Consider the following 27,096-nt stretch of genomic DNA (forward strand, 5'->3'; position numbering starts at 1 on the left):
CTACTTAAGAGTATATGAATTCTGGTCTGTGTTTAAAATAGCAAACCAATCACAGTAACTTAAAACCTTCTTATTTCAGTACTTCACGGATCTCTAAGTTCACCAGAATGGCCATTCCCACTCATGTTACACATTGGAGAGATTCTCTTCTAGAATTGAAGTGGCTAAAAATTTTCTCACCTCTTGGCTAACTTAGTGATGAGCCTCTTTGAACTTGTAGATGTTAATGTATATACAGTAAGTATGGTACCACATCCTCAACATCTTGGGAGGAGCTGCCAGTTTGTACCTTACGGTTGTCACTTTTTTGCCACAGTCATGCAGGAATGCTTGATTGTCCCACCTTCTGTTTTGGAAAGGTGACAGTTGCCCACAAAATTAGGGAAGAGGAATTGGGAATTTAGATAGCTGTGGAACCTTTAATCTTCAGGCTTTTGGGGGAGGGTGCCCCCTTCTTCATGTAGCAATTTGATTTGTTGGTTTCTGAAAATTATCATTTAAATTTTTTAGAAAGGAAATGTGACTTGCTTATGGTAACTTGGATGGATGTGGTGGCAGAATTCAAATCCAGGTCTTTTAACTCTAGATTCACCATTCTTTCCACAAGGGGGTGGAATGGGTAGGACTTTAGTTTTACAAATTGGGAAGACCTGAATTTAAATCTTTCCTCAGACATTTACTAGCTGTGTGACCACAGCCAAGTCACTTAACCTCTCTCAATGTCAGTTTATGTGTAAAAGGGGATCGATTATACTAGCATCTACCTACCTGAGGATCAAATAAAATAATATATGTCAAGTATTTGTAAACCTTAAAGAGGTATATAAATGTTAATTATATTTTTATTTACATTATAAGATCTTTCAGATCACCTCCTTTAACTATAGATATTCCTCAGGATTCTTTCCCTGGGCTCTGTCCTTCTTTCCCCTCTCTTTATATTATTTTATTTGGTGATTTCATCATTTCCATGGATTTAATTATAAACTCTATGCTGATGAATCTCAAATCTGCCTGTCCTGCCCCAACTTCTTTACTAATCTCCAGGAGTCTTGCATCTCCAAATGCTTTTTAGATGACTTGAACTGGATGTCTAGCAGACATCTGTAGCTTAGCATGTCTAAAACTGAACTCATTCTCTTTCCCCTTAAAGTATACCTCTTTCTATTCCTAGCTTCTTTGTTACTATTGAAGGTGCGGTCATCTTTCCAATTTGTCTGGCTTACAAACCAGCAGTTACCTTGGACCCCTCACTCTCTCTCACCTACATCTAAACTGGCCTCCAAGCCTGTTGATTCTACCTTTACAACATCTCTCAAATATCTTCCCTTTTCTCCTCCGGATTAGTCAGCAGTCTGATGCAAGCTCCCATCTTACACCTGAATTATTTCAGTAGTCTGCTAGTGAGCCTGCCTGCTTCAGGTCTCTCCTCACACCAATCTATCCTTCATTTAGCTACAAAATGAATTTTCCTAAAGCAAAAATCCGACTGTCTTATCCCGGTACTCACTAAACTCCAGTGGGTCTTTATTGCTTCTAGGATCAAATAGAAAATCCTCTATTTGACATTCAAAACCCTTCTTAATTGAGGACCTTCTCCATACACTTTAAAGTTCACTGACACTGTTGTCCTTGCTGTTTACAGACAAGGCACTCCATCTTCCATGTTTTCATTTTTTTTTTTTTTTTTTTTTAGCTTTTCCCCTTATTCCCTCATTCAAAACAAATACAAAACAAAGAAAAAGAAAAACTGCCATATGCACAGTAAAAAAATAGGAAAAGGTTCAAAATATAAAATAAAAAAATTTTTCCATTTCAAGAAAGCTTATATAATAAATACTATATATTATGTTCAGAGCTGTCTATCTTTTTTTTTCTTGTAGATTTTCTTTTGTTTTCTGCTCTATACTTTTTTACCTTATTTTTTTCCCCTTTTCTCCTCCCTCCCCTAAGAAGGCTACAGTTAAGTGTAGGTATATATACATATACACACACACACATATAGTACATACCTATAATCACACACATATGTACATCTATATAATAACTATAATGACATACATATATACACATGTGCATTCACATACATCTATGTAAGAGTGTATTATGCTTGTTTGTCTTCTGTTTTTCTGAAGGTGGATAACGTCATCCTTCATAAGTATGTCTTGTTATAGTTTTCTAAATCCACAAACTCATCATACCGTTAACCACAGCAATATTCCAAGCTTATGCTATCTAGATAGCATTTTAAATAGTCTAAAACAATATTGGCTGACATATAGTGTAGTTTTCCTATTTTTCTCTTTTGATTAAATCTCCTATCCGTAATTTTTTAACCTAAGGTATTCTACCTCTGAGCCTTATTATTGTATGTGTTCATATCTCTTATTTCCTATCCCTTCTGACTTTTTTGCTTTACTTCTGTCTACTACTCTATGTCAGTTCTTTTGTCATTTTTCATTTCTCTCTCTGCTCCCCATTCCTGGAATGCTCTCCTTCCTCATCTTCATCTATTGGCTTCCTTATTTTCTTGTCTTTAACCATATTTTGTAGGACATTTTCCCAACCCTTCTTGATTCTAGTGCTTTCTTTTAGTCATTTTATTTTAATTTCTTTTTCTTTTAATTATTTCCTATTTATCCTACATGTAAATTTTTTATATGTCTGTCTATATTTGTATATATGTGTGTGTGTATGTGTGTGTCTGTATATTTATTGATTGTTGTTTCCTCCATTATATTGAGTCCCTTGAGAGCAGGGACTGTATTTTGTCTCTTTTTTTCCCCCCAGGCACAGTACCAGGCACATTATAAGTACTATATAAATGTTTCATTAATAAAGATTAATTGATGGAGAAATGCATCCATATATACACACATATGCATACATAAACAAATATGTGGTGTATGTTTGTATTTTTCTTCTGGAGAGAGTTGGATTTGTGATTTCCTTTGTGTGGGGAACTTCCAATATGGAAACTCTTTCCACTGAGGCAGACAGGCAGCTCTTCTCTACCCTCAGGCAGCTAGGTGGTCCAAGCATTGTTCTTGGAGTCAATAAGATTTGAGTTCAGATGTGGCTTTAGACACTTATTAGCCATGTGACCCTGAGCAATTTTTTTAACCTCTATTTGCCTCAGTTTCCTGATCTGTAAAATGGGGTTAATAATACACTTACTTCCCAAAGTGATTGTGAGGATAACATGAAATAATTCTAAAAGACTTAGCACACAGTGCTTATCATATAAATAAGTGCCACATAAATATTAGCTGTTACTATTATTTGTGACCATTATTGCCTACTGGACACTGAGTTAATGATCCTGTTGCCCATTCCCATTTTCATTATTCCAACCTGTATTATCCATTCTTTTTTCACTATGCCTTGCTACCTCTCTTGATTATATGTATTTATATACATATATACACAGAATGTATACATATACACAAATAGATCTGGGTATGATCCCTGTGTGAGTATTCCCTCTATCAGTGCAGATTCCATCCTGTTCATGTATATCCTCTTATCCTGTGTGATTCTTGTCCAGACTCTTCAAATGTACTATAGAGAATCTTCTCGATATTCACGATTCTTTCTTGTGGCTCTTTTTATATTTTATAAGGATCATTTCATCATTCAGGCTGTCCATCAGATATTCTTTGCTCTTGTTATATAACTAGCCTTACTACTTTTCTTATCATATATTTCTTGTGTTCTGAACTATAGTGGTATTCCAAGATTCAGAATCATACCATATCGCCACTATTTCAAAAATGTGTGTTTTTTGTTTTTTGGCGGATGAAGGGTTGTAGTAGCAGCAACAGCTTAGTCTTGTTGAAGTATCTCTACAATTTTCCAAATAAAATCTGGTCTGTTCTCTTCATCCTACTCAATCTAGGACTCAACTCATTGTCCTTCTGCTATGTCTGTCCTTGGTATATATATCATGTACTAACTCAATGGATTTGCTGTTTAATATTATGTCATAGTTTGGACAATAGATTTTTAAAAATTTACATTTAGTTTTCACACATAATTTCACACAATTTACATGTTGTGTATATTTGTGAGTACGCATGCTTACATTTGTTCAGACTTACCAATTTATAGGTGTAGGGAACTTCTAATAAAGAAAACCCTCTACCAATACATATCAATAGTTTTCTCCACTGTATAGTTTTAGAGTACTGAGAGGTCAGGCAAACTGACAAGGATCACATAGTGATGATGGGCAGTGGGGGAACTGGAACCCTAATTTTTCTGACTCTGAGACCTTTAGTTGTTATATCACTTTTTCTCTCTTGTATATATTTTTTTCTTATGAGTAAATTTTATTTATTTTTTAAAAGGGATTCATTATTTTAGGACAGCACTTTCAAAGGCAGTAAGAAAAGCATTTTCACTATGCATATTCTTATTTTTAATATATGTAATAACAGTAATTATAATTACTAGATATTTTTAAATGTAAAAATGATAAAAGAAAAAAGATTAAGAATTGTTGAAATGTTTGTACTGTTGTAACATATTAAAAACTTCTTTTTTAGTTCAGCTGAAGTATTCAGAAATAATATATCTCTAGTCTTAAAAGCGCTTTCCAGACTTTTTTCCCTTTTCCCCTCCCCCTATGTAGAAAGATGATTAATAGGATAAAAGCTCATAAGATAAAGGTAATGAATTGAATAGTAACCATATCAACAAATATGTAAATAAACCTATGAAAAGTAGGCAAAATGGATAGAGTGAATATTTAATAAATAAATTTGTATTGTTAAGATCATTGCTTTCCTTAGTCCCAAAGTGATTAAGCTATTGACTCATCTAAGGGCCCTTTCTTCTTTACCCTTTTTCTGAAAAGGGATATTTTCCTTAGAGAAGATATTTTCTCTATTAAGAAAGGATTAAATTTATAACAAGGAGAGGTCCAAAAGGGAATGGAATAGGGACTGCTTTTGGAGACTTCTAAAATGTTAAGTCCAAACTTTATTCTAACATATTATGAACTTTTTCTTGTTCAAGATTCCTATGAAATGTTCCTTTTATCTTAGGAGAGAGATATATCTGAAGGTGGAGGGAGACTATACTGGTTTTCACATCTCTCTCTGAAGTAGAGATGACATGGATATTAGATTAAATAGAAATGTTTCTGAAAGACTTATAAGACACAAAGTACAGAATTAATATACTTTTCATTTATAACATTTCTTATGGCGTCTCCTTTATTCAATTAGATCAACAATAACCTTATATGTTATTATTATTTGGAAAAATTTATCAAAATTAAAAAAATCTTTTTCCAGGAAATATACCACTCTCGAAGACAAATAAAATACAGCAAAGACAAGATGTGGTACTTGGCAAAATTGGTAAGATAAAAATGACTAACTGGAATGTGAAATATTTAAGAAAGAAAGCAATTGATTTTAATGTCTGTGTTTTGAAAAGTTACATACCTTAGAATAAATAAGATTGATTTTTAACAAAATCTAACATAAAAAAAAGCTGTGTTTTTTGATGATGTTTTTTTCTAAAAAACAAAAACAAAAAAACCCTAAAAAAAATGAAAGTTTACTTCTATCTAGATAAGTGTGGTGTAGATAATGAAAAAGAAATGTTTAAACTAAAGATCTACAGAAACTATTTGGAGATCCTGCTTAGGCAGCAAAGAGTTTCAAAAGTTTTAGGAGGCTTGCTGCTCACAGCAACTCAATCTTCAATTGATACTTCCTGATTTGTTATCTGGGAAATGAGGATTATGAATAAAGGAGTCCAAAAGAAAGAATACAGGCAAATCCCCTTTCCTGTGAGAAGAGGACTTATCCTGCTTCTTAATCTATAACATTTTTTAAAATTCCTTCACAGCTATGTACACTATCTGCCATAGAATCTATGAATCTTGTTTTTGTTATTGTTATCCCACTCTTTGTGTCCTCATATGGGGTTTTTGGGAGGTTTTTTGTTTTTAACTAAAATAAAGGTCGCTGTTTCTTTCTCCCACTCATTTTATAGATTAGGAAACTGAGGCAAACAGGGTTAACTGACTTGCTTAGGGGCACACAGCTAATAAGTGTTTTGAGGCCAGATTTGTACTCAGGAAGATGTCTTTTTTTTTTTTTTTTTTTTTTTTTTTTTAATAATAACTTTTTATTTTTCAAAGTACATGCAAAGATAGTTTCCATCATTCAGCCTTGTAAAACTTTGTGTTTCATATTTTTCTCTCTTCCTCCCCATCTCCCCCTTCTTCTTGACAGCAAGTAATCCAATATAGGATTAAACATGTACAATTCTTCTAAACATATTTCCACATTTATCATGCTGTATGATAAAAATCAGAACAAATAGGGGGAAAAAATGAGAGAAAAAAAGCAAGCAAGCAAACAACAAAGCTGAAAATACTATGTTGTGATCCACATTCAGTTCCCATAGTCCTCTCTCTGGATGCAGATGGTTCTTTCCATTCCAACTCTATTGGAATTGGCCTGAATCATCTCATTGTTGAAAAGAGCCGAGTCAAGAAGATGAATCTTCTTGATTCCAGGTTCTATCTACCATGGTGCCACCTAGCTGCTCTAAATTTTTTTTTAAGTATTTATTAAATGGGTATATTTTAGCAGAACTAACAAAGTTTATCCTTAAATTATTTAAGTTAAAAGAATGGTTTTGAACTAAGGATCCTTTGTTTATTTTATTTTTTTCCCTATTTTGGGGGATTCAATTTCTGCCTTTAAAGGTCATTAGCTTTAAATAAGACTTTCACTTTTCATTCATTATTCAATACAACAAACATTTATTACACACATACTATGTGTAAAATAAGATACAAATATAGATATAAACACAAACTGTATTTTCAAGGAGCCTCCCTTTTTCTTCAGTTGGTGAGTTCCTGCTTGGGACTAATATTTAAGGAAAAACTGGGGTCATCCCTACATGCTCACTTCTTTCCTGGCTCTGATCCTGATTTTGACTCTGGAATTTTCAGCTTTGCCATCCCTTCCTTCTCTTTACTTCCATTTCCTTTTAGCTCATTTATGTTTGGGTTAGAAGAGAAGATGGAAAAAGAATTCTGGAGAGTCATAAGCAGACCCCTTAGAGGAACGAAGGGGTGAGCTGTGAACATAGCTATCTTGGGCACATACTTTTAAATGGAAGTTCTGGGAGGACTTGATCAATCACAGGAAAGGGCTATAGGGGTGGAGTGATTTTTCAGGGTGAGAGGGCTTTTAAGCCATGGTGGAAAAAATTCAGAAAAGTAGAAACACATGGTCAGCCTGGCCTTTCTCCAAAATGGAGGCCTCTCACCCCCTTTTCAGCTTCTTTTTATGATGATCACTTTTGCTGAAGGAATGAAGAGGGAGTGTCTTTTTCTATCCTTTAGTGTTCTTCTGGTTCTTTTCTGGAGTTCATAGGTATAGAGTAGGGCACTTAAGTAAACATTTGTTAAATGACAGTTCTAGTCAGGGATAGTCATTAGATTTTTGGAAGTCAATGATGGTGGAAGGAATGATTACCTTCTAATTGTGCTTTTGTTTTCTTTGCCATTTTATAATTCTAGATAAGAGGAATGTCTATTGACCAAGCCCTGTCCCAGCTGGAATTCAGTGACAAGAAGGGGGCAAAAATAATCAAAGAGGTAAATTTGGTGTTTTTTTTCCCTTTTCCTTTTTGAGGAAATTATTGAATTCTAAGGTCCCTAAGTTTCTTGCCATAGGTGCTTTAAGGAACACTGAATTAGTATTGAATTTTGTAGCTGTGGGAAATAAGACATTTTTGATGTGTATATATTCTGTATATATCTCCTTTATGTTACATGTTGACTTTTCTTTATGCCAATGGTCATTAGAGAGAGCTAGAATTCTTGTTTCTGCTGACACATTCTTTACAGATGCAGGTTTTATAAAGTGCTCAGTGAAGAACTAGTATCTTTGACAGAAGTTTATTTAAACATTACCATACTAATTCTTCTGAAGTGTCAACTGGACCAAACCAGCCTCTGTCTGTGGATAGTCAGCCAAACAGAGCAATCTAGAGACAGAAGAATCTAAATGGAAGTTTAATTTTAAAGTAAGGGAAATAGCTTGCAAGCAAGGACACATATTGCTGGGGAATCCACCTCTCGTGGGGGCACCCAAGGCATGTGTGAGGAGAACTTAATACTTATACAGTGGTTGCACAGTGAGCTGTAGTCCTGACAGTGAAGGATAATAGCAACAATATGACAAGTTTGATTCATAGCAAAGCTTCTTAACCAGAACTTATCTGAACTCAGAGACATGGTGCTGATCAAAGCAATACAGTAATTATGTGATTTTTGCCAGAGGTGAATGCAAAATATTGTTGTTATGCCAAACTCAAGGTACATGACCTGCTTGATTGGCCTTATGTGGAATACGGGGTGCTTCCTAATATCTTGACAGAAGCAAAGTATTCTTCTGTATATTGCCCCTTGTCAATCTGGAGACATCAGGCTGCGGCATTAAGTTCTGCTTCTTTAATTGATTTTTATTTAAAATCAGTTCTCATTCTTTTGATTTTTGTACCTGCTTTGCCTTGAGACAGTTGTTAACCAGGCGTATTCTCTAAGAAGTTACTTAAAAACATTTGCCTTCTACTCATTTTTTATTTAGTAAAAAATTTATTGTTTACTATGTAGCTTATTGTTCTAGGTCTTGAAGGAGATATTAAGATAAACAAAATGTGATTTTTTTTCTTATTATTTTATGAGAAATGATCAGCAGGTTGTTTTCAGAAAGGCTTGTAGAGTATTACATGGATGGATGCTAAGTGAAGTGTGAATAGAACCAAGAGAACATTATACACAGCAACAACAAGATGATATGCTGATCAGTTCTGATGGACATGGCTTTTCAATAATGGGATGTTTCCGGGCAGTTCCAATGGTCTTGTGATAGAGAGCCATCTATACTCAGAAAGAAGAAGACTGGGGACTGAATGTGGATCACAACATAGTATTTCCACTTTTTTTGCTGTTGTTTGCTTGCATTTTTTTTTGATTGATTTCTCTTATGCAACGTGTTAATTATGGAAATATGTATAGAAGAATTGCACATATTTATCATATATTGGATTGCTTGCCATCTAGGGGAGGGAGATAGGGAGAAGGGTAGGAGAAAAAATTTGGAACACAGGGCTTTTCAGGGATGAATGTTGAAAATTATCTATCCTATGTTTTGAAAATAAAAAGCTTTAAATTAAAAAAAAAAGATAATTCTTGTCCTCATAGAGCATATATCTAGTATTAAACATTTATTGAATGCTATTGTCTATGCCAGGGAGTAACTAGATATTGTATTGTATCATTAAAATTTTTTTTAATTGGTACCTTTTGTTTTCACATTACCAGAATTTCTCTCATTATTCCCCTCTATCTTCCCCAAAGAGCCATCTCATTTAATAAATAGTATTTTTCTGAGTTAAAAAAAAAAGGAAGAAAAAAAGATAAGAAAAAAAAATCAATATATCAAAAAAGTGTAAATATATGCATTGTGCCCTATCCATGGGTTTGCAAAGGAATGAAGTGGGAGTATCTTTTCAAATATTCTTTGGGGCTATCTGGTTCACTTTGGATTGTTTTATAGACTTTCTGTTTGCTTTTTTGGTCATCATTGTATTTCTTGACTTGGCTTACTTCACTTTGCATCAGATTGTGAAATAGTTGTTTGTGTTTAAAAGGTGTAAAGGCTCATACCATGTAATACATGACTGTATTTGACTTTGTAATTTTGTTCTGCAGAAAGTTCTCAGTTCAGAAAGTCCCTGGAATCCTTATTTAGTTTTTGGCTTTTAAGAGAAAAATTCTTAAATATAATTTTTGAGAATTGCTCACATGGCTCCTATAAATATAGAGTTTAAAGGGAGAATGTCAAAATTTAAAGCTATATTTTAGTTTTTGGTTTCTTAAACTGTGGATCTAACTTTCAGAGAAAGTTCCTAACTTACAGATATAGTTGTTCAGTACCCTAGTGTCCTGCTTGCAATTACTGCTCTCTTTTCCTTTACAGATTTTCTTACCCTATGAAAACTTAAGCAGAATCGCTGATATTTCTTGCATTTGCAAATCTTGTCTAAAGAAAAAAAAATCTTTCTGGCCCTCCTCTGTTATTATTTCAGATTCCCTTTCTTAACACTGACTTTTCTGTGAATGTACCTATTTAATGTCCTTATTATGGAAATAACAACAGAAAGCAAGAAACTACATTTTGTTTTAACTAGGATTCACTCCTAACTCTTTTATTCTCTTTGTTACAGGTTCTTTTAGAAGCGCAAGAAATGGCAGTGAAACATCACAATGTAGAGTTCAGATCCAATTTATACATAGGTAAAGGATTTGATATTTTATTAGTACTTCAAAATGGCTTCCTTAGGGATCTCAAGTGCCTTTTCTAATAAAATTCTTTTATGTTTGGTAACATAAGATTGAGTGTAGCCACTAAAAATTGTAGTTAATGGTTAATCTTAGAAGTATGTCAGTGTTAGCCAGATACAAATGTTAATAACTAGAATATATAATTCTTCTCTATTCCTTTAATGACTGAGGTAACATAGGGCATGAAGCCTGTGGCCAGTAATTATGATAAATAATTAGTGCTGATCTATTACTTTAACAATGTCCTTCATTATTTGAATGGTAAAATCTGTTAGATTTTAAATGTCATAATGGCTTGGAATGAAGAAATGACAGCACATGTTTATATTTTTCTTCTCTCAAATCATGACACTTTATTCAGTTGAGAAACATGTTTTGATCACTTGATATGTGGAAGATATATTAAGAGATAAAAAAGAAAGATAGCAAAGTATCTACTCATGTACTTACTTATGTCTATTAGAGGAGATAAGCCTTGTGCATAAATAAATATCACATTTTCACATTATAACATTTATTATAAGAAACCTAAATGCTTAAAATTAAAAATATCCAAAACTGAAGTCATCTCCCTTAGATCTGACCTTTTTCTTGACTCCCCTATTTCTGTTAATGGTACCTGCTTATCTTACCAGTTATCTGAACTGAAAGCCAGTTTTCCTCTTTCTTCTTTTTCATCCTCAGTTATATCATTTAATAAGTCCTCTTGATTTTCCCTTCACAATATTTCATGCATCCCCGCTCTGCCTTTCCTTACTGCAACAAACCTTTACTATACCTACCTAGACTATTGTAATAGCCCTCTAAGTATCCTCCCTGACCTCAGTTTCTGTAATCTATTCTTGACAGAATTGTTAAAATAATACTCCTTTTGCACAGGCCTCATGATAAATGTTGACTGATTAAACTGACCTAAAAGACCTTTTACAATCTGGCTTTTTATATGTTCTTCCTCAACTATTCCTCTATGTTGTAGTCAAATTAGACCACCAGTCATTTCTCCTGATCTTGTCTTTTATCCTTTTGCTTATGCAATTTAAAATGATCTTTACTTCCTCAAATTTTCCTGAGGCAAAAGATAGGGACTGTCATTTTTCATTGTGTCCCTAGAGTCTTTTATATACTAGTTTTTTGATAAATGTTTCTTGAATAAGAGACAAAGTGCTAAATTTAGAGGAAGAACCTCTGATTTAGGAGAAGGAAAGTTTTTATGGAGAAGGTGGCATTCAAATAGTGCCTTGAAGTATGGGTAGAGATTGCACAGAAGTAACTGGGCAAGGGGAAGAGGATTGGTAAAGAATGATATTCCAGGTTGATGGAACAACATGTGCAAAAGCATAGAGGTAAGAAATCCACTAGGTATGGTTAGTGTGGAGGTTGTTTAGTTTGTCTATAATATATGGTATAGAGAAGCAATATGTTATAGTAGATTGGATGCTGGACATGAAGTCAGGAAGATTTGTGTTCAGATCTTGCCTGAGACACTTGCTAGCTGTGGGACACTAGGCAAGCACTTAATCTCTCTGGCCCTCAGTTTCTTTATCTATAAAAGGAGGGGGTTGCATTTAGTGACCTATAAGGCCCCTTCCAGCTCTAAAAATATAATCCTATGATTATTTGTATGGTAAGAGAAATAGAGTTAAAATTGGAAAGTTAAATTGACCTCACTTTGTGAAGTCTTAAATTCAAGGCTTAATATTTCAGAGTTTATTTGGTTGGATCCAAGGGGATTAGTGGAAGGCTTTTGAGCTAGGGTATGTGATGTGATAAGAGCTATATTTTAATAACAGTACTTTGGTAGCAACATGTAGGGTATATTGATGAGGGGATAAATTGAAGGTAGGAAGCTGTGATGGGAGGTCAGATACTCAGGCATCATCTTTGATTTTGTATTCTTGATGGATATAAAATGAAATAATGTAGGTGAAAGTGCTTTGAAAACCATAAAGTGCTTATATAATTATAAGGGATGTTTTGCAACAAGCTCCTCTCTAAGGAATCCAACATTTATTACAAAGCTTCCCTAGGCCTTTCTCTACCATTATTAGGTAAAGTAGTTGAAGCTGTTGTTTTCCTCTAACTTCAGCAGCAATTACCACTGACCTCAGCAGTTTTGTAATCAAAGAAAGATGTTGATGCCTAAGCAAAAAATTCTCAATCTGCCAAAACTATATTATACTGTAAGAAGATTTTTTTTTATTGAAAAGTATTTGTGCTTAAAAAAAAAAAATCCAAAAGTATGCTCCTTTCTATATAAAAATATTCTGAACCACCATGAAGAAATTAGTTAGAAGCTTTTTTAGAATTTTTCTGAAATAGATTGAAAAAATGATATGAAATTCCATTTATTTGTCTCAGTACTGCTTTCCTAAAGGAGCTATTTATTCTGGGTGAAATGAAATCTGATTCCTGCTAATCTGGAATTGATAGAGGTAACTATACTTTCTTCTGGAATTCAATTAAATTTCAACTTTCCATTGAAACATCTTATTTTAAATCAGGTTACCGTATTACTAATTATATTTTGGCACATGCACAAGGAAATCAAAATGGCAACTCGGATGACTTGCAGGGCCATGGTATTAATCATAAGCAGTTTCCTATAGGAACAGTATGAATAAATAATATTAGGGAATGCCCAGAAACTCAGCAGGAGATGAGGTGGATGAGGAACAAGAAAAAAATTTTAAACTCCCTTAGTGACCTTTCTTGCTTTATGACTCTGAATACAAAACAGAATGAAATAATTTTATTCATTTCCATAGGAAGATGTGTTTCTTAGCTGGTGGTAATGGAATTCTAATGAAAATTAAGGTGATCATAAATTTCTATAAATATTAGGCTTATTATAAACAAAATGACCCAATCTAATTTTTGTTTCTCACGTGAAGGAAGAAGGTTAAATATGCTTATAAAGTAAAAGTGTTTTTATATGAACATCTGGAAGGTTCTATTGGCAATTCCATAGTTTTTTTGGCCACATTTAACCCCTTAAGCTGCTTGGGAGAAGTACTTCATTCTAGATTTTCAAGGCAGGTTGAATTGAATTCATGTATAAAATGGAAAGAGCCTGGAATTTAGAGTAGGGAGATCTAGATTCCTCTAGGTATTAGCTATAGGACCTCAAAGCAAAACAAAACAAAAAAACTTAAGGTTTTGGAGATGCCTCTTCATCTGCCAAAGTGAAATAGCAATACTTATACTACTTATCTCATAGAATCATTTTGAGTATCAAATAAGATAATGAATTTTAAGTCTTTTGAAAACCTTAAAGTGCTATCTGGATTAAGCTATTTTTATTATCCTTAGTTTTTGAGGCCTTTCATTTTCTGAGTGATTGGGTTTCTGATATCACAATGAATGGAATGAGATTATTAAGCAAGACAGTGTTATTTATCAAGACTCTACTTACCTGGTAGGACTGTTTTATCTTTTATATTTTTAAAGACTCAGATATTTGTATATAATGACCGGACAAATTATTTAGCCTTCCTGATCCTTAGTTTCATCAAAATGAGATGATTGGACTACATGGCTTCTGAGGTCCCTTCTAATTCTAGATTTATAGTACTATGAAATAGAGAAATTTGTTTAATGACTATAGTTATAGAAAAACTTTTTTTTGGCTGTCATTTTATTTCAGCAGCAACCATTTCAAGTTCTTGTTACAAGTAAGAATAAGAGATTTTCTAGTGTTTTTGGTGGCATATGCTTTTATAACCTAATTTCTTCAGGTGGCTGTCATCAGTCTGAAACTATTTGGTATTACATGACCACAGACTTAGAAAGTTCATTTCTCTTCTAAACTTATAATAATGACCAAAGTCATTGGGAATAGCTCTAGTGGACAAGGTTGAATCAAATGTCATGTCTTAATGATTCATGGCATCAGAAGTGATGAGTTTTGTAGCGATTAATTTTGTGAATTAATCTTCATGACAGAAAGTGATGAAAAAATGAGTACTAAGGTAAAATGTTAAGAGAAATTTGTATTTGAAATTCTAGTTATTATGATTTTTAAGACTCATGTTAATGATCTAAAACATTTATGGTCCTTACTTTTTTGAGGGATCTAAACTCTTATATATAAATCCATTGCCAGGTATCTAGTGAATGTCTAGCACAGAGTTAGACTTTAGTGAAAATATATTTGACAAAAGGTGTATAATATGACAAAAGAAACATGACATATTGCCTAACTTCAAGGAGAGATAAGACATCACAATACAAGATATATATGATAGTGTGTCACATTGGAAAATACTGAGCAGTATTATAGGAATTCATTCCTGTGGGTTGGAATGATTAGAATAGACTTGAATGCAGGAACTGGATCTTGTAGTATAAGTAAGATTTGGACAGGCTGCCAGGAAAAGGGGATATTCTGGTGAACAAAGGTGGAGGTAAGCATTTTTTTTTTTTCCAGATTTAGAAACAATGAGGCAACTAGTTTGCCTGGAGTATAAAATTCATATTGGATTTGGTATTGGATGAGAATGGGGACTAGATTAAAGAGGACTTTGAATATCAAGGTTGGAAATTTGACCTTAATCCTTGAGACACTGAAGAGTCTTGAAAGAATTTTGAGCAAACCTAGTAACCTGGGTTAAGAAGATTAATCTGATCTTTAAGTTCAGGATTGATGTGTGAAATACTGGATGTGGCAAGACCAATTATGAGGATATTGTCAAAGTGCTTTACCCTTTTAGATCGCCAGTATATATAATAGGTTATTCTTATGTGCCAAATAACATGTTTACTATTTTGAAGCAATTTCCATTTGAAAGGATTAGGTCCACTTTGTTATAAGGAAATGATTGGTAAAGTGTCACAGTTAGTAATGATGTTTCATGATTTTGAGGTAAAATGTGTCATTGAATTATGGCTTCTGAGTTTTTATTTTTTGCATACATATATACATACATACAGATACTTCCGGGAAATGAAAGAAAAAGGTTGAACAATATTCCCCAGTAACAACCCTTCCTCAAAAAATTCCTCCCAGTCTCTTTTGGCAAGTAGTTCAGTCATTTAGTTTAATGCCATACAAGAATAATATTTTAAATAATACTTTCATGGTAGTGGTATAATTTAACCATCATTTGTTTTGAAATGAGTGCAAAAATTAGAATATGACCTTTGGGTGAAAAAACTACCATTTTGATAAACATTGTGCAGATTCTCTTGCTGGATTCCCAGGCTGCACTTGAACCCTTGGTGCTCTGTTTTATAAAGATCTTTATAGTGAAATTTTCTTTCCAGAACTTTAATGAATTTTCAAAAAGTCAGTAGAAAATTTGAGGAGGAGGAGATTGAACAGATCTGCAGGGCAGACACTCCATTATCTTTTTTTTTTAATTTTTATAATTATAAATTTTTTTGACAGTATATATGCATGAGTAATTTTTTTATAACATTATCCCTTGTATTCATTTTTCCAAATTTTCCCCTCCTTCCCTCTACTCCCTCCCTTAGATGACAGGCAATCCCATACATTTTACATGTGTTACAGTATAACCTAGATACAATATATGTGTGTAAATACAGTTTTCTTGTTGCATGTTAAGTATTGGATTCTGAAGATATAAGTAACCTGGGTAGATAGACAGTAGTAGTGCTAACAGTTTACATTTAATTCCCAGTGTTCCTTCTCTGGGTGTAGTTGTTTCTGTCCATCATTGATTAAGTGGAAGTGAGTTGGATCTTCTTTATGTTGAAAATATCCACTTCCATCAGAATATATCTTCATACAGCATTGTTGTTAAAGTGTATAGTGATCTTCTGGTTCTGCTCATTTCACTCAACATCAGTTCATGCAAGTCTCTCCAAACCTTTCTGTATTCATCTTGCTGGTCATTTCTTACGGAGCAGTAATATTCCATAACCTTCATATACCATAATTTACCCAACCATTCTCCAATTGATGGACATCCATTCATCTTCCAGTTTCTAGCCACTACGAAAAGGGCTGCCACAAACATTTTGGCAAATACAGGTCCCTTTCCCATCTTTAGTATTTCTTTGGGATATAAGCCTAGTTGTAGCACTGCTGGATCAAAGGATATGCACAGTTTGATAACTTTTTGGGCATAATTCCAAATTGCTCTCCAGAATGGCTGGATTCTTTCACAACTTCACCAACAATGTATCAGTGTCCCAGTTTTCCCACATCCCCTCCAACATTCATCATTATTTGTTTCTGTCATCTTAGCCAATCTGACAGGTGTGTGACACTCCATTATCTTACTCAAATCTTTCCTAGCTTTCTTTTTTGCATAGTGAAGATACTACTGCCAAAATCTCTTTCATAAGAGAGATTTGTGGTTAGGGAGATGTCTAAAGAATATTTTGAGAGAATCTCCTCTCCTTCCTACTATATGCTAAATTCACATAAAGCTTATTTCTATCACAATAAGAACATGAGAGTGATGAAGATTGATATGAATTGAATTGGTTAAAATTCCTTGAATTGTAGATTTTATTGGTTTTAAAAGAAAAGGGAAAACTGGGTTGAGAAAATTATACTTTTGAAAAAGGAAGGATATTTGGATATATTAATTTGAAAAAGGAACTAAGAGGCGGACAGTATTTTGGGTGACTAGATTTCTTCAGAAAATTGAACTAATGGTATTAACTTATTTAGTATCTAAAAGGTTCATGCATTTTACAATTCTGAACAATAGGCAGCATAGTATGTGGGAGACATTGTGGTATAGTGGGACACAGTAGGTACATAATAAATATTTATTGATTTGGAAAGAGTACCATGCTAGGCATAAATCAGGAGACCTGGGATATAATAATCTGTCCTTTGCCAAATCATGATGGCCCTCACTTTTCCCGTCTATTATTAGTAAATAAGTTGATCAACTAGATAACTCAAGATATCTCCTTCAGCTTTAACATTCTCTTTTCTAATTTGTGGCATTGTTATATATGTTAATATAACATATATTAATATATGTTAATAAGATTGAGTATTCATTCATGGTAGCATTCATGAACATACCTGCAATGAGTGAACAACTAGCATTTCAATTCTTTTAAATTTGGTAGTTGTTTAGTCAACAAACATTTGTTAAGTGCTTACTTTGTGCCAGGCACTGTGCTAAATGCTGAGTATACAAACACAGGCAAAAGCAGTCAAGGTTGACAGCACAAATCATGGTTTGGAGAAGGTTGTATGGAGTACAACAAGGGGTAGGAAAGGGTGACTCAATGGGATATTTGAATAATTTCTTGTTGCAAGTGCATACATCTCTAATATTAAAAAAAAGTTAAAATCTTCATAGTATGTTGGTATTTGATTTGTGCTAAGTTAAATTAGTTGGATTAAGAGTTCATATAAGTTCATATAAAGTTGATGTAAAGTTCATAAAAAGGTTCATATAATCTGGAGGAGAATAACCTATTATGGGACAGATTTTCAAACCTTAACACAGGCCCACAGAAACCTTGTCTCAGCTCTGACTTCCTGTAAGCATAGCTGTGGTAAGTGCACAATGGTGTGGTGCTACTGGGTAGCATCTTCTAAAATTGACCTTTTCTCTTTTTAGCTGAATCTAATTCTGCTCGGGGCCAGTACCTGAAACGCATCCGCTACCATGGTCGAGGTTTATTTGGCATTATGGAGAAGGTTTATTGCCATTACTTTGTGAAACTGGTGGAAGGACCCCCTCCTCCTCCTGAGCAGCCAAAGACAAGCTATGTCCATGCCAAAGAATATGTTCAGGAGCTTCGGAATCGGACCATCATTCATTCACTGTGATGATTTCAAACCCCACTGTATCTATTTTCCTCCTCCTTTTTCTCAAAAACATAAATAAAAACAAAGACAAATGTTTTTGTGGTTTGTCATTGGCTTGTATAGTACTGTGTATCCAGCCTGAAGGAAGCTGCTTATTTTATATTAATATTTATAAGGCTCTGCCCATTATACAAGCCTCTGGGCATATTTGTATGTGTCTGCAAATTAGAAGGCAAGATCTCCTTTCAACTCTAGAGAGAGGAGATTATTGGTAAAGGTTTCTCAGGTACACTTCAAAGGAAGGTTTAACTTTGTAGCTACTGTCCTGCAGGTGGCACTTTTGCAACTGAGAACTGCAGACCAATCTTGCCTGTGGAAAGTAAGTCTGCCCTTGTTTGACTCAGTTTTCCCATCTCTGACTGAAGGTCAGTGTGTCAGCAGTTTGATCTATTTCACCTCTAAGAAAGTTCTTTGAAGTGATGTTGGTTCTGGCATCATTGCTACAGAGCAATGGATGAAGCCCTAATGTATTTTAATTTCTCAACTTAATATCCAAGTATGAGGGAATATCTTAGGTTTCTGTATTGTCCTTAAAGCACAGAAAAAACCAGAATCATGAGAATAACTTTTATTTTTACCACCTTTTTTCCCCCTCTTGGGTAGAAAAGCAAAGAGTTAACTGTCTCCCTAACAGTGTTTATTACAAACACTTGTTCAAAATTGAATTGTTTTGCTATGTCACTTCAGACAAAGTCATTTAATTTCTCTGGACATCGATTTCCTCATCTATAAAATGAGAAATAGTTGATCTAGATGATCTCTATGGTTCTATCCAGCTCTGCTATCCTAGAACTTTATGACAAGAGTACGATTAACTATTGAGAAATGAACCAAACCCAAATATTCTTTTCTGGATTCTAGAAAGAGAGCAGTAGGTGGCACTCTGCTACCTCTAATGGCTAATGAAGAGTCAGCAGCAAATTGACAAAATGTTCAGCATCTCTTTGGGCTGTAGTCAGGCATGCGTACATATATTGTCTTATAACACTCCTGTTGACAGCTCCTGATAGAATGAAGGGTGTGTTCAACACCGAGGATTAGGATGACAGCTTAGCTGTGAGTTGTATGATCAGATTCTTGCGCCTTTGACTTCATGACGAGGTGAGTCAGAAATCACCATTGTTCTAGGAAGGAAGTAAAGGATTGAGCCAAAAGTATTCTGAGTTCTAATACTGCTGTTGAAGTTTAGCAGCAACAATAGTATTTATATAGCCCTTTAAAGTTTGCAAAGCCCTTTTAGGACATTATCTCATTTGATAATGCATGTGTAAAGAAGGTTGGAGTAGGACTCAGGAGACCCAAGCTAAAATCCTAGCTATGCCAATAAGTAGCTGTCTGACCTTGAACAAGTTATATAACCATTCCTGAGTTTTTGTTTCATTTATAAAATGAATGGGTTGAAATAAATGATCTCTTAGCTCCAAAATTCGGTGATTTCCCAATGCCCTTTGGACTTTTTGTCTTGCTCCTTGTGTGTGATTGAAACACACAGAGATTAGGAGTTCATAATAATAAATCAAGTAAGTGCTTTGTAAATTAAGCAATATAGAAATAATTAGTTCAGGTCACTGAAGCTACATTTAAATAGTTCTGAAAGTTGAATACTTGTAGCAGAAACAAGATGAATACCCTTAGGTTCTAATGGGAAAAGTTTGCCTGTGACAGATCTTTCTGCATAAAAGCTTTGTTCAGAAATGCTCCTGGTGTGCTAATGAGTGTGTCCCATTGCTTTCCATGGTGCAGAGCTCAGCTGGCGGTTTTCTTAGCTGAGGGAAAGGTTTCTAGCCTATGTGGTTAGTGGCAGTTTCAGGCTTCACTTGAAGTTTACATGTTCACCAACCAATAGCTGTCAAATAGACATTTCCCCCCCTTCACTGACAGCCTCTGAATATGAAAAGCAGCTTTAAGTCATAAAATCACAGAATTTTAGAGTTGGAAAGGACCTTATAGGTCATCTCATCCAACCTTAATCCATAGCTTGTCCTTTGAAGAGAAGTAATGGAATAGAAGAGAATTTTCTGAATAAGAGTGACTATTTAAAAGTCCCCTGCCTCAATTCAAAAGTAACACAATAGGGGAGGAGGGAAAAAAATATGCCTTTTGGGTTTATAAGAAACAGATGCTGGAATATCCATAGAGATAAAAAGTCATTCCTGAATGTCTGAATGTTAAAGCATCTTTATCCCTCTTCAAGCTAAAGTTTTTTAGTAGGAAGTATGCTATGTGGATTATATATTACCTGAACAGCTGACTCAAATGTGTTCATTTTTATAAGCTGTAGCTAAGCAATGGAAAGGAAGAGGAGGAAGAATGATACCAAATGAATAAAGAAAGGCTCAATCTTATTAGATGAAATATCAGAGTTCTTGAAAACATGTAAAATATCTTTCTAAATGTGACTAAGGCTACTTCTTGTCAAGTCTCTCCCTCCTTTTCTGTAAAATGGAGATAATAATACTTAATCTCCCAGGCTAGTGCAGATCAAATGAGATATTTGCAGTTTCTTAGAGCACTGTACAAATGCAACTTCTATAATTATAAACGATATTACATAAAGACATTGGTTGTCCTTTCAGAGATTTAACACTAATTCTTGAAACATTATTGCATAAAGTCATAATCACTTATAATTTATTAAAATGCTTTCCCTTACAAAAACTCTGGATGTTGTAGAATGTGAAGTACTATTAATATTTCAAAGAAGAGGAAACTGGGACCTAGAAAGTTAAAATAACTTTAGGTCAGATTGCAAAGCTAGTAAAGAGCAGAGTCAGGACTGGAGTTCAAATCTTATTACTGCAAGTCCAGTATTATTTCTGTAAGAGACACAAGCAATTCAATGTAATGAGACATTTATTACTTGTATACTCTTTGAAAGGATCTGGGAATACAAAGATAAAGTGAATACTAAGTCCCTGTCTTTATCTATAATAAGAAAAGTTCAAATCTCTGAAATTCAGTAAAATGTCTCTGCCATCTCCAGATATCCTATAGGCATCTCAAACTATGTCCAAAATAAAATTCATTTTCTTTCCTCCCAAACCCATTCCTAACTTCCCTATTTCTGTTGAAGTTGTTACCATTCCACCCAGGTTTGCAATCAGGACTCATCCTCAACTCTTAGTTCTCACCATCAATCTTCACTATCATGAAGACCTGTGGCAAGGCCTTCTGGACTTGTATTGGTATAATCAGCCATAGCTGGACATACTCGATGATGGTCCCAAAATCATGCAGTCATTTGGATCCTCTTTGAGCTCAGAGGACAAAGAACAAGAATCCAATCAAGTGTTTTGGATTCTATCTCAATCTTTCTCACATCTACTTGGTTATTTCAATTTGTACTATAGTAACCTTAGTTTGGGCCTTATCAGCTCTTGCCTGAATTACTGCAAAAGTCAACTCCTTAGTTTCCATTCAATTTTCCCTTTTAAACCATCCTTCACACAGATATTCTTAAAGCACAGATCTGGCCGTGTCAAGAAGTTCAATGGTTCTCCATTGCCTTTAGGTTAAAAAACAAATGTCTATTTGACATTTAAAACTGTGCACAATCTGGTTACAGCCCAGATTGCTCTTATTCATTTTCTCTTCTTGTAATCCTTCAAAGCTCAACTCAAGTGCTGCCACCTTTAAAAGACCTTTCTTAATTCCTGCATTTGTTAGTGCTTGCTTTTCTCTGCTCTCAGTCACTGTGTGTTTTTGGCATACATCCTTTATTTACTTGTCTATGGATATATTGTCTCTCCCATTAGAATATAAAGTCCTTATAAGCAAGTACACTGACTTGCTTTTGTATTTATGTCCTTAGAACCTAGACTAGTACTTGTCATGTGGTAAGCATTTAATAATACTTGTTGATTGATTGGTTTATAAGTAGAGTTAAGTCAGAAGGTTTTTCTGGAGGAGGTGAATTTTTGGAATAGATTTTTTAAGGGATTAGAAGGGCATGTAGCTAACATTATTCATTCTTCTAGAGGTGATTACTTTTTCTAAAATGACTGCTGTAACCAATATTAAATTTGTTCTCCATTGGTAAGTGGCTTTAGAGCTTATTCTCTCATCACAAAATATAAAAGGAAGGAAGGATCATATATTTAGAGTTGGAAGGGACCATAGAGGCCATTCAGTCCATTCTTTTCTTTTTAAAGCCTTTAACTGATGCTAAAGACTTGCCCAAATTCACATAGCTAGTGTCTAAAGTATAATTTGAATCCTGGTTTTCCTGATTTTTATCTTTCCTGAATTTATGTGTTCACTATAACACTTTGACTTTTTTTATTCACATTATTGGGCTATGATCTGTGTGAATGGAACTAAGAAAATATCTTAAGAAATATGACAATATGACTTAACCAGCAGATTTTTTTTTAACTTAAGTGAACATGAGAAATGTTTTTTCATGTCTATACAATGGGGATTATGTAGATATGTAATCACTTTAGAGAGGTAGTGAAACTTCTACTTTGAATATGAAAAGCCAGCAGGAGCAAAAAAAGAAATCAAGAATGCAGACTAATCAGAAATTAGCTTATTAGTCTTATTAATAGTAATAATATTATGAGACAGCCTAACAATTTGCAAAGTACTATCCTTACATCTCTGAGAGTCGAGGAGGACAAATGCTATCCCCATTTTATGGATGAGGAAGCAGGCTCAGAACAATGACGACATAGCCAGCATCACATGCTTCTTTAGGGCAAGAATCCAGATTTTAATGGACGCCTCAAACCTAGGTTATTACTTCCCATGACAGTGCTTCTTCCACTACAATATGCTGCTTCAGAATGCCTTTAATGATGAGTTTTTATGTAAAACATTAGGTTTTATAACTATGGAGAAAATGATAAAGGAGCAACTATTAGAAAAACATTAAATGGAGGGTGGTGATAATATAAACTATAGCAGATGCTGAAATGTGGTAGTGATGTGACAATATTTTTGTGGATAAGTTGTAACATGAGCAAAGATTGTCCTCTGACCTGGGACTAGCTGATCACAGATGTTAAGGGTTCAGGGAGGCTTGGCAAGGGGACAGTGACCAGATGGAGCTACTTGAAAAATACCATGGGAAGTCTTGTTTAAATCATAAAAGCAATTACAAAAGCTACATCTCCCATTTAGCACATTTAATACTTGGAGAGAAAGACAGGGTTAGAGAAGTTCTAAATTCAGTGTCTACCTCTGGCTCATCATATAGCCATAGGCAAATGACTCCTTTGGGCTTTAGTTTTTATCCAGATTAGGGACTGAGTCTAAAACATTAAGACATTGTAGTATTATAATAATTAGAAAAGGAATATGTTTGATGGGAAGAGCACTGGATTTGGAGCCCAAAGACTTATGTTTGAGCCCATGATTTGTTACAAGTAGTGTGATTTTGATTAGGTGATTTATCTTCTTTGATCCTTAAGTTCTTTATTTGTAAAATGGGAATGAAGATACAAATTTATGATTATGAAATGTATATATAACCTTTTGTAATTATTACAAATGGTATATATAGAACTTGTAAGTTACAATCATTAGATATTGTTTTTCAATGCAGAAAACTCTTGATTATGTTAATATGGATGAGAGACCACATATGGGTAAGTAAATTACAGTGGATAATCCAGAAGTTTCATATTAGCTACTAATGTCATCACTTCTCCCTCCAAAATTTTTATAAGAATTTTCAACAGGTATAAATAAAAGGATTGCTTCCCCCCCCCCCCCCCCAGCTTTTGGAGATAGAAACAGCACTGAACAATCAAATGGCCTAAAAGCCCAGTCTCAGGAGAAGAGTGAATAAAAGGGCCAGAGTAGATTCATGGACCAATATTGCTAAAATGTAGTCTGTTAACTCTAGAAGAGACTTTAAGTTATAAAATATTAAAAGCTAGAAATGATTTTAAAGTGTAGTAAGTTAGAGCTAGAAGTGGCCTAGACATAAAGTGAGAGCTTTATACATATATACATATAAGAAAATTAGCCCACAGAGACTGCAAAATGACTTCTTTGGAGTTCTACTATCAGCTAGTGGTATTGGATGAGATAGTTTCCTGATTCTCTCCAGGACTTCTACCACACACTGCAGTGGTCCATATTAGTGAAAAAAGTAACAGAATCTCGGAATCCAGTGGATAAACTGTAGAATAGGGATTCTTAACCTCTTTGATGTTGTAGACCTCTTTATTAGTTAGGCGAGGATCATGGACCCCCTTTTGGAATAATGTTTTATTGTTTACCTTCATAACTGAAGGAAAAGCTAAATTTCAATTAGAAACTAGTGAAAATAAAGAAGTAATTCCCCCCCCCCCCCAATATCTTAGTTCAGAGACCTATAGAAGTCTATCCACACACCTCTTGGGGATTCATGACCCATTTAACCTTGCTCTAGAAATATGCTACTTTTTGTCAACTCTATTCTTTGTATAGCCAATTGGATTTAATAAATTAAAAAGTTTGAAGACTAGGTACTGGTTTAGCATTACAGATTTGTCTTATTTTCTCTTCCAAGTCTCATATCAGTGTGTGAACTCTGTTTTGGGGAGGAGAAAACATCTTTTTTTTTGCATATTTCTTTTTAATGGTAAAGAAAGTAAAACTATTGCTCAGCAAAGACACCAGGAATAGACTGTACCAGATGGCACTGAGAGGTATCCATCACTATAGCTTCTAAAGACTGAGCTGAAAATAGCCCCATATTTCTGCACTGAGCGAGAATTAGCCCACTGGCTGCCAAGAAACTCCCATTGAAGCAGCTCTTCAGCCATGTAATTTAAAATAATTACTAATTAAATGAAAATAAAATAGGGTCCATAATAACAATAATAATCACTGTAGCATTGGTCATTACCCAAGTTACTGTTTGTTGGAGCGTTACCTAGGGGGAAGATCGCTTTTCAAGAGGGAGGAAGAACTGCAGTTGGAGCTGACGTCTCGATCATTACTGTTGAAGTAAGGAATCAGATTATCTCTAGGGTGCTTGGCAACCACAGGCCTAATTTTATATTCCATCCATAGTGTCGATCTTCTGTTTGTTTCAAGAAATTTGTACGCTAATATAGAGGGCAGGATGCCATTGAAAACAAAGGAATAAGGACAGTTGTGTGGCTTTAGTCGATGGATTTTGGTCATTGCAGGAAGCAATCGACTCCTTTGTGACAAGCATCATTCTTAACCCATCTCAAGACAAAGTGGGGAATCCTTTGGCAACAGGATGTGTGTGTGTGTGTGTGTGTGTGTGTGTGTGTGTGTGTGTGTGTGTGTGCTTGAAATAGCAAGTGGGAATTTGAGTGCAGGAAGTGATTTATCTGGAATATGTTATTGATTATTATATAGTGACAGAAAAAACTTGCAGGATTTGTTAGTGTTAGAATCTATAACTGATGATATTTGATGTATAGAATGTGTATCTTAATAGTACTGCCCTTCTTCAAGAATAAAAACCAACTTATAGTGCCATGTCAGAGACATATAAAAATGAAGCTGAAGTAAAACTATTCCTGGGTTTGAACTACATGATCTTGCTCTTTTGAATTCAAGTTTTTGGTCTCTTTAGCATGATTTTTTTCCTGCTAGTAAGTGGTGGCAAGTAAGAGGTTAAGAATGAGAGGATGTTATCAAAAGATTTAGTGGCTGAGGCAATATAGTCCAATCCCCCTTTTTTTTTTTTTTTAATTTGAGGATACTGAGGCTTAGAATGGTTATATCTTTCTTATATGTCACTAATGTATTATTTAATAATCTGACTCGTTCATGGCCATATAGATAATAACATGAAATCAAACTCAGGTTTCCGTATTCTAAGTCTAACACCTTCCATTATCCTGCAAATGAGAAAGGTGAGGTAGGATGGCTCACTAGACAGAAATAAATATAGCTCTTCATTCTAAAAGTAACCAGGTATCTGGATTAAGGACATAATGCAATGAAAACAGCTGAACTCAGAATTCATACTCTGATTTTGTCACTACCTATGTGACATTAGGAAAGTAATTTGACTTTCTGGTCCTCAGTTTGATAATTTTAAAAATGAGGGGTTGGACTACTTCATCTCTAATTTCCCTTCTAGCTCTAGATTTATGGTTTTATTCTTAATCTCCTCGGGAAACTGAAAGTTAAGTGAGTTGCCTGGGGTTACACAGACAGGAAGTATCAGAAACAAGATTTAAGCCAAAGTCTTTCCTAGTACTTTCACCAAATCACAGTAAAAATAAACATTTGATAAGTTGAATAGGTTGAATGGTAGTGGGGTACCACTTGTCTAGGGCAAACTAATATCCCCAAATACCAAAGAAAGTTGGGATAACAGAAGCAGGCTCATTGGAAGATATGAGAGTTTGCTGGGGAGGTGATCTACACCGTACTGGCCATATGAGGATGGATTGATTGGCTTCTTCTCCTTTGGGGATGGACTTCAAAGAAACTAGCATCAGGACAGTCAATATATTTTTACTGCTGAATCCGTTCATAGGTTAGCTCAGATCCCACAGTGTAGAGGACTCTATGAAATTGCCTTTTCTTTATTGCTTTTCCATATTTACTCTTCGGGATATACAACTCTTTGTCCTAGAGGATATGTCTGGTTCAATTGAAAATGTGAACATTTTGTCATTTGTATATATCTCCAGTGGACAAATTGTATTTTTTTTTCTCTTGCTTTTCTTCAAAATCAAGATTTGCAGATCCAGTGGAAATTAACCAAGGGAAACTAAATGGGGACTGTAGATAAACAGAAAGGAAGAGTTTATTGTAATTTTCTTAGACTACAAAACCAGATGAATTTAATGAGGATGATATTCTTTGAATGAACAAGAGGCTATTTTCTTTAAAACATGGAAAATGAAATTTTAAAATGTTTTTCAATTTCTCCCTATGTTCCCTTTCATTCTATGATTTCCTTACTTCTAATGGG

General features: G+C 34.4%; 1 protein-coding gene across 3 annotated transcripts in view; it reads left to right on the forward strand.

Moving 5' to 3' along the window:
• The window catches only part of MRPL22 (mitochondrial ribosomal protein L22), a 35,869-nt gene extending 17,639 nt beyond the window's left edge, over positions 1-18,230 (forward strand). For 2 of the 3 annotated variants that reach the window (XM_074291895.1, XM_074291897.1), the window contains 4 exons: positions 5,301-5,366; positions 7,556-7,633; positions 10,270-10,339; positions 17,944-18,230. In XM_074291895.1, the coding sequence (XP_074147996.1) occupies positions 5,301-5,366; positions 7,556-7,633; positions 10,270-10,339; positions 17,944-18,155 (426 nt within the window). In that variant the 3' untranslated portion in view covers positions 18,156-18,230. The remainder of the gene's footprint in view (positions 1-5,300; positions 5,367-7,555; positions 7,634-10,269; positions 10,340-17,943) is intronic. The other variant, XM_074291896.1, reaches the window with a different exon arrangement.
• The last annotated feature ends 8,866 nt before the right edge of the window (positions 18,231-27,096 follow it).

Source organism: Sminthopsis crassicaudata, chromosome 2 (genome assembly GCF_048593235.1).
Source record: "Sminthopsis crassicaudata isolate SCR6 chromosome 2, ASM4859323v1, whole genome shotgun sequence".
Taxonomy (NCBI): Eukaryota; Metazoa; Chordata; class Mammalia; order Dasyuromorphia; family Dasyuridae; genus Sminthopsis; species Sminthopsis crassicaudata.